This window comes from Bison bison, unplaced genomic scaffold (genome assembly GCF_000754665.1).
Source record: "Bison bison bison isolate TAMUID 2011002044 unplaced genomic scaffold, Bison_UMD1.0 scf7180017864056, whole genome shotgun sequence".
NCBI lineage: Eukaryota > Metazoa > Chordata > Mammalia > Artiodactyla > Bovidae > Bison > Bison bison.
This window is the reverse complement of record NW_011494628.1, coordinates 2338749-2354914: the sequence shown is the minus strand read 5'-3', so window position 1 is coordinate 2354914 and position 16166 is coordinate 2338749. Positions and strand designations below refer to the sequence as shown.

The 16166-nt window shown below is 37.9% G+C and overlaps 1 protein-coding gene across 4 annotated transcripts in view; it reads right to left on the bottom strand.

Moving 5' to 3' along the window:
* Nucleotides 1-16166, bottom strand: part of FRY (furry homolog (Drosophila)) — a 307846-nt gene that overhangs the window by 146583 nt on the left and 145097 nt on the right. For all 4 annotated transcript variants that reach the window (XM_010835917.1, XM_010835913.1, XM_010835916.1 and 1 more), the window contains exons 4-8: nt 11529-11668; nt 7809-7899; nt 7502-7581; nt 7304-7384; nt 2345-2513 (exon numbers count right to left, since the gene is read on the bottom strand). In XM_010835917.1, the coding sequence (XP_010834219.1) occupies nt 2345-2513; nt 7304-7384; nt 7502-7581; nt 7809-7899; nt 11529-11668 (561 nt within the window). The remainder of the gene's footprint in view (nt 1-2344; nt 2514-7303; nt 7385-7501; nt 7582-7808; nt 7900-11528; nt 11669-16166) is intronic.

Genomic DNA, 16166 nt, shown 5'->3' with positions numbered 1-16166 from the left:
AATTTCTATCCCAAAATCACGATGCTGAAAGGACAAAGTGTCTATAACCAGTAAGCAGGTGTTCATCCCCTGACTTACTGGTTGGTTCATTCATTTATTTCCAACAAATTGCTATTGACTAGCTACTATGTGGGGGAGCCCTGGGTCCTTGGATAACCCACAAATACAGATCCCCAGAGAAGGAAAACACGGGGAGAGATGCAGAAGACATTCATCTTGTTTTAGGCCCTGACAACCCTGGGCACAAAGATGTTTACTTGTTAGCTCTGACTTTTTAGGTGTTTATTGTTCAGATAGTTTCATGAGCAAGTCTGGAATGCTTCCCTTCCCCACCTGGGACAAGGAAACCTTTGGAAGCATTCCTCCAGCAAGGAGGTCTTTGCCTGTGGACTCCTGACCCCAAAGGGTGCTTTTGGTTGCCTGGGGAATAATTTATTAGAAGAGTTGGCCTGTTTAGAATTCTGCCAGCCCCCTTCCCCTTCCTGACCTTTTGGGTCGTAACTTACTGTGGTCTTTTCCAGATGTAGCTTTCATGGAAGAATCCAAGGTTACAGGTACTTCTGATGACATGTAATATGTGTATCAACTATTACCACTTTTTTTCAGTCCACATTGAGACTATCAGCAGCAACAGTTACTCAAGTCCCCAGTGTATGAATATCATACTAAGACCTCAGTCCAAGACAGGCATTGCCGGCATGCAAAGTCTTTGAGACTGTTTTCCCTATACAGAATGGGGCATTATGGTTCCCAGAATTATGGTCCTTTCCCCACATTATTTTGCATACATATGTAAATATCATCTCAAACTGTCATGCACATACACATATACACGAATCATTAGCATGAGAGAGAGAAAAATAGTATTTACTGAGTCCAAGAATGCTCAGAACCACCTTCCAAAGTGAGTGTCACTGTTACCACTCTGCAGGAAAGGTAAGTGAAGCTGGGAGGAGTTAGGTTGTGACTTGTCCAAGGTCACAGAACTGGTAAGCACTGAAGCTTGTATTCCTCAAGTTTGATATGGGCCTATATTCTTTTTTTAAACAGCTTTATTGAATACAGTTCACATACCATGCAATTCACTTTTATAACGTGTACAACTAGATAGCTTTTAGTATATTCACAATTGTACATCTTTCATCACACTCAAATGTAGAATCTTTTCATTATCACAGAAAGAAACTTTGCACCCGTGAGCCAGAAGCCCGGCCCTCCCTAAGCACAGCCGCCTCCTCCAGCCCAACACAACTAACCTATTTCCCATCTCTGTGGGTTTGCCTCTCCTGGACATTGGCTATTAGGAATAATGCTTCTGTGAACACTTACATTCAAGATTTTGTGTGGGCATACATTTTCATTTTTCTTGGGTATAATATACCTAGAATTGGAATTACTGGATTGATGGTTCTAGATTTAAATATTTGAGGAATTGCTAGACTGTTTTCAAAAGCTGCTTGTCTATTTTACACTTCCACCAGCAGTGTATGAGGGTTACCATTTCTCTACAACCTCACCAACAGGTAACTTGCTGTCATCTGTCTTTCTGCTTATACTCATCCTAGCATGTATGAAGTGGAACAACCTCCATTCATAACCCTGGTATTGAAACTCTTTATTAAGGTTCCCACTAAATCTAATTCACAGCGCCATTAGAAAAAAAATCCTTCAGATACTAAAGTTTTATAAAATCTAATACAGCTGTGTACTCTGGGAAATCCTTATTAGCAATAATTCTTTAGTACAAAATGGTGAACACTGTGTCACAGACACCTAAACCTAAATGGTTTAGTTGATTTTTACAGTAAGTATAAGGATTTCATTACTTAAAGTTCTGATGCCTAGAAATGTTAACATTGCCAACTCAATGCTATCGATCTTAAAAAGTAAAAAATAAAGCCATATTTTATTAACAGAATAATATGCAACCAATGAGTGAAAAAAAGAAAAAAAATCTACAAATAAAATTCCACTGCACACCTACTCCAAAGATGATATGAGTTTAAAAATGAAATTATATGCCTGAAATTCTATCACTAGGTTATGAAACCCACTCGCCGAGAATGCAGGAAACACAAGAGACATGGGTTCAATCCCTGGTTGGGGAATATCCCCTGGAGGAGGAAATGGCAACCCACTCCAGTATTCTTGCCCAAAAAATCCCATGGATAGAGGATCCTGGTGGGCTGCAGTCCAAAGGGTCACAGGGAGTTGGACACTACTAAGCAAATGAGCACATGAATTATTGAGAAAAAAATAGTAGGACTTTAGTGAGTGGGTTCTCACCTTTCAGGTCAGTCACTCTGAGGAGGGAAGATGCACACGTTCCCGCCCAAGACAGTACCTGCATAAACTGGAGAGAGGCCTCGAAGTCCTCCACTGGATACATCTTAATTCGGAAGAACTTCATCCCCATTATCAAGCTGATGATGCTTTGAACGATATATGGGCTCTGCTCTTTGTGCCGTAATTCTTTGAGCTCTGCCATAAATTTCTTCTTTACAGCAGGGAATCTAAGAAAAGGACAGGAGTGATTTGTGAAATGATGGGTAGGAATGTGGGGGAAATGCGAGCCTCCGACATCCAGGAGTGACAGCACAACTGATGGGGACACGTTCCCATCAGCTGAAGGACAGTGACGGGCATTCTGTAAAAGTCTTGATATTGGGGCTGTGGTAAGCATCCAATCTTGTTTCTTCCCTTATTCTACCAGATGCTCAACGTCTCCTTCAAGCTAGGGAGAAGATGCAAGGTTATTTAGAGTCCTTCCAAATGCTCTAGCTCTTAAATTGAAATGATGAAAAGCTCCATTTCCTCTGGCTTAGCAATTGCCTGGGTACTTACAGACCCCAAGGGCCTGAAGTATCCAATTGTGAACAGATGAGCAATAATATATTATAGGAGGCCAGGTATTTCTGACAACAGCAGCAAATAATGCCAAGTCATATTTCTACATCCATTTACAAAGTTTTCTGTTGTTGTTTCTTTTACAGTTTTAGGTTAATGATTATTGAGAAAAATATTTTTAGGTTGAAGGAAAAATCTAGTAATGGGAAAATTCAAATCATTTCTAAAAGATGACTAAGCTGTCTAATACATGTATGGGATTTTACAACTAAAAAGAGACGATCCCCAAGGAACTTAGGGTATTTATACAGTTTGAAAGTAAAATAATATTAATAACATTAATCACAACAACAACATTATCATAAAAAGTTTAAGAAAAGAATAGATCCTAAGAGGGTGGAGAAGTAGCAGATTGTCAAAGTGCCGAAGGGTAAAGGAACATAAACAAACAAGTTATCCAAGCTATATCTGAGATGGCTGGTTTGACTATCAGTTTAAAAAAAGGAAAAACAAGGGTAGTTTTCTAAGATTCACTGCATTCTGTTTCCTGAGTTTCCACATAGGATCACTTAGGAACAAGACATGATCAGAAAGGGTGATTATGTTTATAAAAGTTGAAGGCCAATTAACAGAACCCCAGAAGTTTGGAACAACAACTCTCAACACCTCAGAGTAGAAATTTCAGGACATATAAAGTAAATATATGGACACAGTTTCACCAACAGGCAGTGCAGGGGGTGTGTGTTTGGCAAGTTGGGTGGAAGGGGCTTCATGAGAACTGGCCATTTTCTTGTTCCTGGTTTGAGTGCGGGAACTGTTACATTTGGTAACAGTTTTTTAAAATCATATTTTCTAAACAATTTATGAGTTTTTCTTTATGTCTGCTGTGTAGAGTAAAAAAATTTTAAGAAGGCAATGGAGCAGCGTAAGTAGTGAATGCGTTTCCATTTTATGAAGAAACAGGTCAGAAGATCAATGTGACAAAGATGAGACTCAAACACAGACCTTCTGATGTGAAATCCAGAAATGTCCACTATTTTGCTGCTGCCTTTGACAGTTGCGAGCTGAGAAATGTAGTCCCCACCCTATTTAGAACAGTGTGCAGTTTAGTTGGCAAGATAAAACAATGTAGCACTGACCATGAGCCATGTGAATAATAATAATTTCAAAAATAACAATAACCATTACTATTATTTGAGGTATGTTAGCAAGTGCCTGGGACTCTTCCTGGATCTCTCTGGTCCTTCAGGAAGGTGAAATGCCCCAACCCAGATCATTCTTCACACAGATCATATTTCACACTGCCCTTTATGTGAATAATACACCTAAAGGGGCTGGGGGCAGGCACTGGAGAATGAAGGGGCTCTTTTCAGCTGGATAATCAAAGAATATATTAGAGGGGATTTATGTTGGGGTGAAGGGTGAGCAGAGTTTTAACCAGGGACAGATGAAGGACAGGAACCAGAAACATCATGGTAAAGAGACAGGAGTGACATTTCCAATCAAGATTATAAAATTTCACAGTTTCAAACTAGACTTTTTAAGAATTCCATTCTATTCTTTTTAACTCAAGCTATTTCCAAACACTAAAAAAAAAAAAATCTATGGTTTTAATTTTGAAATGAGAGACTTTAAAAGGAAAAGGTAACTTTATAGGTTAAAGCTATATGGTTTTAAAGATCACATGATACTTAGAAAGCATGCTTTCCTTTTCTAATCCATGACTAAAACAAGGAGAGGTAGGGAAAGGCAGGTTATTTGTATATGTTATTATTTCAACATTCTCACAAGTTAGTGGCTAAATGTCTATTTTTCATTTAAAAATAAATATGGCTATGTTTTACTTTAAAAAGTTCTAAATGACATAAACATGTTATTTTAAAATAAAAATAATCTAGAAACCTACTCATACTTAAAAGTTATTTTCCCTTAAAATAATTTTAGGGAAAAATAAATTTCTTTTCAATAACCATGCTTTTAGTGTTCAATATTCTTTAGTAAATACAGTAACTAAAAACTTTTCAGTCTCCTGCTTTAAAATGTATAGAATGCACAATATTTATATTATTATTAAAGTGAGACTATAAAATATATACATTAAAATTATATCATATAAAAAGAGAAAAAATTTGAAATTATGAATCTTAAAAACAAACATCACTATTTAAATGAATATACCAGACTTTAACCCCCAAAACTTACCTTAAAAAAATCTAATTTTAACTTTAACTTTGAAAGTGCTAAGACCCTGGGTGAATATCACTTAATAGCAAAAAAATTTCTGATAGGAATTAAGCACATTATCACTAGTAAGAGTAAAAATAGTGTTTCTGCTTAGAGACCAAACTCAGCATTAATAACTAAAGTCAGAATGAAGAAAATATTTTGTATATATTACCACTGGGATCTAGATATAAAATCTAAAATTAGAATTGTTACATTACTCAAGTTTATTTTTTTAAGAAAGATAACCATCCTGTATCAGATAAGCATACATCCTTTTTTTTTCCCCCACCGAGAACAAAGGAAGCAGTAATTTTCTAAGGCGACAATAAAGAAATGGTTCTGGTATACTAATGAGAAGAATGTAATACGATAATTTGTAGTATGACACCCAAAAGGTTAACTCTATACTGACCATTTGAGAATTTATCACTGTGATTACTATATATTACTGCAATTACTTCAAGAACCTATTGGTGAAAGCATTTTCTTGTGACTAGAAAGTGCTGGACAATTATCCAAATTGAGGCATTTGTTATAGCCTACTATTGCAGAACTGAGACAAATACTGACATCATGAAAATTGAAAAAGTCACTATTGGCAAGAAACAGTGCCTCAGTGGATCATAAATCTGACCTAATGTGGAAATTCCTACAACCTTAAAGTGTTGTTTTAATTATGACATCTCTCAATTCATTCTCAATTGAAAATCGATGTAGCTAAGGAAAGTCCTTCTATAGGAACTGATATTGTTAGGTACAGTTCACAAAAACTAAGAAAAACACAAGAAGTCATTTTTGGCATACTAAACTTTCCAAATGATTGTATAAGTTATGCCGGGATAATTACAAAGGAATATGATGAGATTTTCAGGATTTGACAAACCAGCCAAAATACATATTAACAAGTCATTTTTCTGATCTTTTCTAGGTATGAGGTAGAGACATATGAGTTAATTTACCAGATAACTGTAACTTATCCCTTCAAAAAGCCAGTACTTTCATTATCTACTTGTAATAGAAATCTCTCCAAAATGCATTATACATTTTTTTAATGACTCATGAGCCACAATTATTACAATGGGCTATATAATAAAAGTACAATATATATTCTCATGCAAAATGCTCCAGGTAATTCTACTGTTTAGTTCTTATGTATGCTTGGGTCCGTTTCTTTCCTCTCTATTGCTGTCAGGTTTTGAGGCTGAAATTTCTCATTGCGTAGGTGTACCCACATCTCTTTCATCTAATGCGGACGTTTTATGTGTTAGAATAGGTAGTCAAGATGAACAGACAAACACGGTTAGATTAAAAAAGTCATGTCAAGGAGTTTTTGGGGTCTGTTTCCTGAGTTATATCTACCGTTTGGCTAGTTAAATTTGCTGAGTAAGTGCTTTTAAAAAACTTTTGTTTTTTGATAAATTGAGTGTTTCCACGCTGCTAAGTTAGGAAATTCCATCTCTTGAAGATAAAAATCTTTCTGAGGGTTGCATTTCACAAAGATCAGGGCATCACTGTTGTTCCAAGCTGGTCTCTTGGCTTGGATTCACATTAAGTTTCTGGCTCACTTGGCCTAACTTAGGCATCCAAGATCTTGCCCTATTTGCCTCTGGGTTGAATAAGATGAAGATGGGTGAACAGGGTGTGACATCACTTTTGGAAGAAGTATCTTATTGCTAATTGTCTAATACCATTTTGTTCTAGCCTGCTAAATGGTGTTATGGGGCCAGATAAATTTAGCAATGAGAATTTTCCAACTTGTTTCCATGACAGAGTCTGGGACATTTATAGCTCGGCTGAATTAAGTAAGGTCTATAGTAAAGGGACATTCTAGAATGGAATTTTCCCATTCATGGATGCTACACCGTAACCACCCACTCATGGAATATAGAACACAAGACTTTTAAAACTGATAAACTTCTTTGAAAAATTGAGCAGGAAGAAAAGTACTTTGGTTAGGCCATTTCCTTCTTGGATGCAGTAGTCTGAAACTCATGGACTCTTGGTAGCATCAGGCCCGACTGCCAAGTGAAAAGGGTAATGGAGAAAACAAATTGGAAGAAGACGTGGTACTTGCCTCAGGGAGCTTCTAGTGAGATTCAGCAACAGGACACACACAGCAAAAATAAACCCTAAGTTTCTTGTAAGCTCACACCCTTCCCCTTTCTGGGAGTAGGGCCGGATGGCACAGACACTCATGTTCTTATGGTGAAGGATTCTGAGGTTCACTTACTTAGCTTGTGCCAGCACACCAATGACTTCTGCATACAGGTCTGCCACAATGTGCATATTGCCAGTGTTAGGACCAAGGTACCTAGACAAGATACAATTAGACAAGTGAGGAATCCCCCAGGTCATCTGAGAAGAGCAAACTCAATTTCTTTTTAAGCACCCGACTTCTTCAAAATTTGAAGGAAAGAAATTACTTTACCCTTCTTTGTACTTAAAGTGCTTGAAAGCCAAGTTAATAACATCATGTATTAAACTGTCTATTACAGGATGAAGTGGAATCTGGAAAAGAGAAAAGATGGTTCTTAGCTTGGAAGGGAATATTAAAGATCAAATCAATAAGAGTACTTCCAGTGGACTATAGACAGCCTTTAGCCATCAAGCAATATAGTTCATGTGACATGGTATTTGAAATTCATGGACAATTTAATAAACTTAGACCTCAAAAATATAAGTTGCTATTAGATAAATAAACCTTATCTAAAGGTAACATTAAATTGATGACCTACCTGTTTCAAAACTTCTATTAATACTAAAGAAAAAATAAAATCAATGGCGAGGTCCCGTCTTTCCATTAAATAATCTCGCTGCTGTTCATCACTGTAAAAGTTTAAAATATTCACATTAAATAGGCACTAAAGACATTCTCCAAGTGATATAATTCATCAAAAATCTAGGATTCATCCCCAATGGGCTGCAAACCAATTTTGTTATGACAAGACTGCAGTGATAAATACACACTGAAGTTATTCCTATAATAAGTGTGGTGTGATGGACACACTGTGGATCAGAGTATCTGACATCATATTTTAAATGTTCAACCAAGTCAACTTGAGTCACTATTTGGGAACCGACAATCTCACCTTGTGGACCTTCCTAAGGTACCTTTCAATTTAGGAATCCTACCGTCTTGAAGATGGAAACAAACATGACCCAGGGCTCCCAGGCTAGAGATAGACACTTAGAGGATCTTGTGAAAAGATCAAAACAATGGAAAGAAATAGTATGATTATCAATGGGAGTAGGACTGTAGCGGGTGAAGAAGGATCAGTGTTAAATGTTGTTCCCCCTGCCTTCCCGGCCCTTTCTCTTGACCTTTTGCCACTTGAGATTAATGAGAGGAAGAAAGAAGATGTCAAGGGGTGGTGGAAGAGAGAAAGATTAAAGAGCAGATGGACGAAGAGGTAGAAGGGGCAAAGGAGAGTCATCTGAACTCATCAAAAGTTAGGGAACAGAATCAGCACTGTCAGGAGGACAGAAGTGTGAGTTTTTACCTCCCTCCCTTCATTTCCTGCTTCTCTAATGAACTGATTGAGGGCTAATTTGGAACTGAACAAATGAAGGGACTGCCAAGCTCCTTACCAAAGAACGGTGGCTAAGAGCGTTGGCTCTGGTGTGGAACAGTCCTGGGTGAAAATTATGGCTCTTCCACTTACCAGTAATTTTTCCATTTACAAAATGGAAATAATAACAGTCATTATAGTAAGGTTTGCTTGAGTATTAAAACGTGTAAGTATTTAGTAGAGTCTCCCAAACACACAACTGCTCAGTACTTGTATATTAAATAAAACTCATGAGAAAGGATGATGGAATTTGGATTTGCCAGGCAGATATTTTCAAAATACTTTTAAATATGGAACGTTTTTCTCTTCAGTCCAGAGAGAATGAGAAGAAAGCATATAAAAGATTTAAAAAAAAGAACTTTGGAGGAGTTCTGCAGCCTTGAGAGCGTCCAGTTAAGCCACCAGGTGACAGAGCAGGTCAACAAAGAAAGCTGCAGCTTTAACTTGCAAGGGGAAATGTATGAACCGGGTAGGAGCTCATTCTTCAGGATCATTAACAAACAGTCCTGCCAGGAGGGAGAGCGATGGACCAAATCATCTACCTGGAGCCCTTCAAGACCCACCAGAATTAGAAAGTGCTGCTGCCAGATGAAGGGAGGAGAGGAAAACATATGGAGCTACGTTAAACACAGGGCGTCTGCAAGTCTGACCTAGAGATTACATCATGGAGAAGAGAAGCAAGAAGTCTGTAGACCAAAGGGAAGGCAAACTCTCAGAGATGGCCAGCAGACGTGGAGAGGGGAGGGCTACTGGGGTCTTCAAAAGGGGCCAGAGGACCTTGAGAAAGCAGCAAAACAAAAAAAATTGGGGGTAGAAAAAAAATTAAACTCCTGCTTTGATTTTATTTGATCAGTCAATTTATGCTTTCAAATAAAAGGAAGACATATGCATTTCCAATAATGAATTCACGTTGTTGCTGGTTTGTGGTCTCTCTGCCAGGAGCCAGAGGCATGTGACAAATTTATTTGGCAGTCAAAATGTTGATATTGTACTAATCTTAGAAATCATACACAATCTTAGAGATCATAACCCAAATACACCTCCATCACATTTGACTGTTTTCAGTTGCTTATGCTTCTTCCTAAAGTTCTCTTTTCTTGTTTCTAATAAGAAAAACCCCATTGTTAGCTACCTCATGTTCTAGAGACCCTCATTCTTTTGGTTTTCTCCAAAACACATATTCTCTCTAAAACACATTCTCTCTCATTTTAAGCTTCCAATTGCTAACTAAAACACAACTGAATTGAATTTCACTGTACCAGTTCTGTATTTGATCTTGACAATTACTCTGATCTCCTGGAAATAATCAGTAACACAATCTAAAAACCAATTATTTTCAATTCATACAGAAATCAGTTTATGAAAAATCTAGTTTTAGTAACTCAATTCTGAAAAATAAAACTAAAACTAACTGAATTAAGCTCATTCAAACTGTCCCACTTTCCACCCCTAGAAAGTTTTAGTATCTATTAATAAGCTGCCATGTTATACAGGGAAAATACTTAATTAATAGGTGGATGAACTTATTAATCATACAGACTGAATCATTTTCAGACACAGAATTGAAATTCTACCTTTAAATTTGATACATTAAAAAGTAATTTATGAGAAACTGCTAATTGCTATGGGTTTCTTTTTAGGGTAATAAAAATATTGAATGAGACAATGAGATGGCTATACAACCTTGTGAATAAACTGAAAGCACTGACTCACACACTTTAAAAGGATGTGTTTTATAGCATATAAATTATCTCCGTTAAAAAAATCCTCTTCAACTAGAATAATTATTCAATATACAAGTTATTAATCTCTCCTCCAAACAAAATAAGTAAATAAACCTTGCATAAAACTCAAGCATATTGCAACATGAAATTACAAGTTCAGACGACATGTAATTTGGTAAAATAATAAGTCTTCAATTTCAAGAGAAGTTTACATATTTTTAAGCACTGGAGTGTCAAGAAACATGAGAGGAATAAATCACTCACAAGTAGGAGTTAATATCTGATTTTCTGAGTGATTAATTTCCATCATATTGTCTTTAAAAGCATTAAAAAATGTATAATCCATGTGGAGAAATCTGTGCTTTTAAAATAATCTCTCATTCCTTAAAGTAAGATAAATGTATTAAACCTTCTTATTTGCTACCTTGCTTTATTAGGTTTATTTCAAACACACAAAATTATACATATTTACTTAGAACTCTGGGGGACATACATTCATTGGACAGATCAACCAAGCGTCTTAAGTTTTATGCCTGAACAGCACAAGTAGCAGCAAGTTCTACTTTTCAAATCCACAAGAGAAGGGAACCACAGAACAAACAGGCAAATCTCAGCCGGGAGGGAAGCTAGGGATGGGGTGATCTGACTTCCCACTTTTGCCCATGAAGAGGCTGAGGTTCAGACAGGTGGGGAGTTGCCCAGAGTCTCATGGCTAATTGGTGGCAGTTCTGGGACTATCCCCAATGTCCAATCCACTGACCTTCCCACTGCGTAATCTGGGCGCCCAAGGTTACTAAGTGAATCCGAATATCTAGGGAATGTCCTGCAGGGCCTGCTGCAGGCTTTCTGCCTTTAACTGTGCACCAAAGGAGAGAGAGCCCAGGAGAGAAGCAGGCAAGGGGGTTACCTGGGGTCTTTGACACCCTGCCCCCACCACTGGCAAAATAAAGTCATGGAACCATTTCAACCTGTGGCGGCTCACAGCAACTAACATTCCGAAGGTGCCACCTGCTAGAAAAGGGGCCCCTGCAGCCTAGGCTCAAGTGTAAAGAGGTCAGAAGGTCTAGTGGCATTCCCACCTCCCACTCAGATTGGTTCCTTTCTTTTTTCCTAAAAAGAAAGAAAGAATAATCCTCATAATCCTTATATAAAAGAAATGTACCTTTTGGATTTATTGCTGGTTCTTGGTCTGTACTCATGTGATTCATCCTCAATGCCATTTTGCCTTTTATACCAGTCAAATAATGTACGTAGAATGGAAGGCAGGCAGTATTCAGAAAGGGAGCTCATTGAACTGATGACCTACAGAGAAAAGCAGGTGATTAAAAAAACTTGCGTGGCACTGCCAATTACTGAGAAAGTTTTTATTTCACAAATAACTCCAAACCATAGGCACTACAAAATATTCTTATTCATCACACTCCTCTCCTTAATAATCTTTTTAGTACATGCATTCCCAAGAACCCAAGTTTCTTACTGTTGACAGATGCTCTTCACACAATAGTAATTTTGTGGCTTAAGAAAGTTAATTACTTTGACTCCCTTTCATTCTAGAAATCAGATGTTAATTGCATGGACCACAAAGAAATTATTTTCACATACCACCTAAGAAGTACAGTGCCTTGTACTTCTTAGATCCTCAAAAATGCTTGTTATACAAATAAATACATTAATTAATATAATTATACTAATGGCTTAGGTGAAATAAACGTTTACCCCCCAAAATAACCTAAGTTGTAATACAACTTGGAGAAGGAAATGGCAACCCACTCCAATATTCTTGCCTAGACAATCCCAGGGACGGGGGAGCCTGGTAGGCTGCCGTCTATGGGGTCGCACAGAGTCGGACACGACTGAAGCGACTTAGCAGCAGCAGCAGCAGCAGCAATACAATATATGGTTTTCTGCCAGTTATCAATCATATACAATGTGAAGTATGCCTCAAATTAGACTCAATAAGTGAGTAGCAATAACGTACCCTGTGTTAAAGGCAAACATCTCCCCTCTTCTTCAAAAAACAAACATGCTTTTGATAGATGAGTTATTCTACTTTCCTTATTTTGGAAAGATTCCTGATCTTTTACTATCATCCCCAAAGTGAGACTCAATCCATATCTCATATGCAAAAATGATATCAAAATGGATCGTAGATCTGAGTATTACATCTAAAACTATAAAACTTCTGAAGAAAATATAGGAGAAAATCCTTGCCACTTTAAGGTAGGCAAGGATTTCTTAGGGACCAAACCAAAAGCAGAGTTCATGAGAATTCGACCTACTGAAAATCACCAAAATCAAAATTTTATGCTTTTAGAGGGATATTGTTAAGTGATGAAAGGACTAGCCATAGACTGGGAGAAATTATTTGCAAAACATCTCTCTGATGAAGACCTTATAACTGGAACATGTCAAACTACAATGAGTTAGGTATTAACTACTTAATTAACAAACAGTACAGGCAAATCATAAAGCCTAGTGCTGATGAGACAGTGATAAGACGAACATGTTCATACACTACAGATAGACGAAAAAACTGGCATAACGTCTGGAAGATAATTTGGAAATACTTATCAAGAACCTAATAAAAGCATCCTTAATAAATCTACTCTTAGGCATTTCTCTCAAGAACATAATTAGAGACGAGTAAAAATGTTTATGACAGCCTTACTTAAAACAAAAAAAATGGAAACAAATGTCCAACTATACGTGTAAATACCTTAATCCAATGTAGAATTTGATGTAGACTCTCTATGAAACCATTAACAATCTTGCTTCAAAAACACTTCATGTTGTAAAATGTTCAGGATATGTTAAGTGAAAAAAGAGTAAAAGAACCTATATAAGTATAGGGCTTCCCTGGTGGCTCAAACAGTAAAGAATCCACCTGCCAATGCAGGAGACCTGGGCTTGATCCCTGGGTGGGAAGATCCCCTGGAAAAGTAAGTGGTGACACACTCCAGTATTCTTGCTGGGAAATTCAATGGACAGAGGAGCCTAGTGGGCTACAGTATATGGGGTCACAGAGTCAGACATGACTGAGCAACTAACACTTGCACTTTTCTTTCATTGTATAAATATGCAGGCATAGAACATAAGACCAGGAGGAAATATACTAACATATTAAGAGTGCATATTAAAATCAGGAGTTCTCAGGAGAGAGATCACTGGAGATAGAGGATGGATGGGAGTTTAAGAGAAATGAAGGTAGGATTTTACCTGGACCTTTTAAAAAAAAGGGTAGAAATTTAAAATGATAGTCAAAAAAGAAACTAAGTAAGGAGCCTAAGCAGGAAATCCTATGGTTGGGAAGGTGCAAAATAGTTGTTTGTTGATAATGATTATACAATTAATGAAGGTTTTGAAGGAACTGAAAGAAGAAAATATCTGACTGGTATAGGGATTCTGGCACACCAGAGTGAAGGGAAACAAAGTTGATGATTTTAAGTTGGAACTAAATCAAAAAAGGTACTTGAAAGTGAAAGTGAAGTCGCTCAGTCATGTCCAACTCTTTTGTGACCCCATGGACTGTAGCCCACCAGGCTCCTCTGTCCACGGGATTTTCCAGGCAAGAATACTGGAGTGGGTTGCCATTTCCTTCTCCAGGAGACCTTCCCGACCCAGGGATTGAACCCGGGTCTCCCGCATTGTAGGCAGACACTTTACCGTCTGAGCTACCAGGGAAGTCCAAAAAAGGTATTTAATGCTAGTCTAAAAAATTTCCGTTTTCTTCTCTAGAAAATGAGAAGCTCTGAAAAGTTGCTGAGTAGAATACTCAGCTCATAAAAACAGTGTTTGGGGAGGTTTAATCTAGCAGTGGCATGCAGGCTGGACCAAAGGCGGTTAAGAGAACACACACACACACACACACACACACGCACACGCACACGCACACACACACTCACACACACACTTGAATAGAATAAGGATAATCCTGCAACAGCCCCAGGCACACAGTGCTCAGGGCCTGAGCTGGGGAGGTGGCAGCAGAAATGGAAAACCTTAGTTAACCTAAAATATTTCTGTAGTTAAGCAGGCGAGACTTAACTTCTTTTATAAAGCAGGCAACTGGAGCAATGGAAGATCAATGCTTCATGTCACCAAGACTTTCCACTGTCACCTTTAAAGCAAGCCCTAAGACTGAGCAAGGCAATGATGCTGTATTCCTCAGACCCTATTTCTTGACAGCTTATTTCATGCTCTCTCTCTTATATTATATGTATATAATTCAACATTGTATTATCTTTAGTTATGGGTTAATATAATAATATTAAAAAAAATAGGCTATTGCTTTCAGCTTGCCTGGTGAACCTAGTCACTCTTACAGGTTTTTGTAATTTTAAAATATCTAGTTTTTTTTGTTTTTGTTTTTGTTTTAAAGAGCTACCCGCTACCCCCACCCTCCAATACTGTAACATTCACAGTCATAACAAATTTTCCTGCTCTTCCTGTGGATAAAACAGCAGAAAATTTTTGGAGGAAAGCCAACTACAGTGTGTCAAGGGTTTCATTTACTTGTTTTCTCTAGTTACCCAAGCATCAGAAGGATATTTTCCTCAAGTCACCATCATCTAAAATATTTTGAATTGGTAAACGAATTGGCTTCCCTAGTGGCTCAGTGGTAAAGAATCTGCCTACAATGCAGGAGACCAGGGTTTGATATCTGGGTTGGGAAGATCCCCTGGAGAAGGAAATGGCAACCCATTCCAGTATTCTTGCCTGGAAAATCCCATGGACAGAGAAGCCTGGTGGGCTACAGTCCATGGGGTCACAAAAGAGCTGGACACGACTTAGCGACTAAACGACAACAAAACGGAGGGGGTTCCTCCCACAGCGGTAAAGGGTTCAGAATTCAGAGTCCCTGACCATGGGTTAATTCCATCTTAATTACTGAATCTGTAATAAAAGCTTAAAGTAGCTACCATTATATTTCAATAATTTAAGAATACTTGTGCAATTCTGGATAAGATGCTAAGGAGACATGATAACTAAATGGAATGTGGCATCCTCAACGGTAACCTGGAACAGAAGACACACATTAGGGAAAAACAGATGAAATACAGAGTTTAGTCCATAATATTGTACTGATGTTGGGTTTCTTAGTTGTGACAAATATACCTTGATAATATAAGAGGTTAATAGCAAAAACTGGGTGTGGGGTATATGACAAGCGTCTGTACTACCTTTGCAACTTTTCTATAAACCCAAAACTACTCTAAAATTAAACACTGATTTAAAAAAACATTGGGTGGGATATGTACAAACTCCTTTACTTACTTCAGACCCAACAAGGTGCTAGAAACCTGTGTCTGACTCTTAAATCTCTCCAGGTAGAGCATTCAGCTACTTCACTTAGGTGTAACACACAATCCTCTGGAGAAGGGAATGGCTAACCACTCCAGTATTCTTGCCTGGAGAATCCCATGAATAGAGGAGCCTGGCGGGCTACAGTCCATGGGGTCACAGAGTCAGACACAACTGAGCGACTAACACTTTCATATTCCCCTTAGAGAATGTCAATACTGTTTTTCAAACCCCGGCTGTAATAATTTTTTCTATGCCTGAAAAAGCCTTCCTAAAGCCATTCTTGGTATTATATCTGTTGAGCATACTTTCCATGGCAAGTACACTGAGATCATCTTAGAAGAGATGAAAGGTCAGCATGGGGTGGCTGTGTGTGTTTTTTCCATCTCTCTGTTACTGCCCTTTTGAGTTCAGGCTGTCAGGAAGGAAGGGTGGAATTTGCAAAGACCTGGCCCTCAAAGCTCAGGAAGGGAGTAAGGTCTAGCTGGCTTCTTGGTTG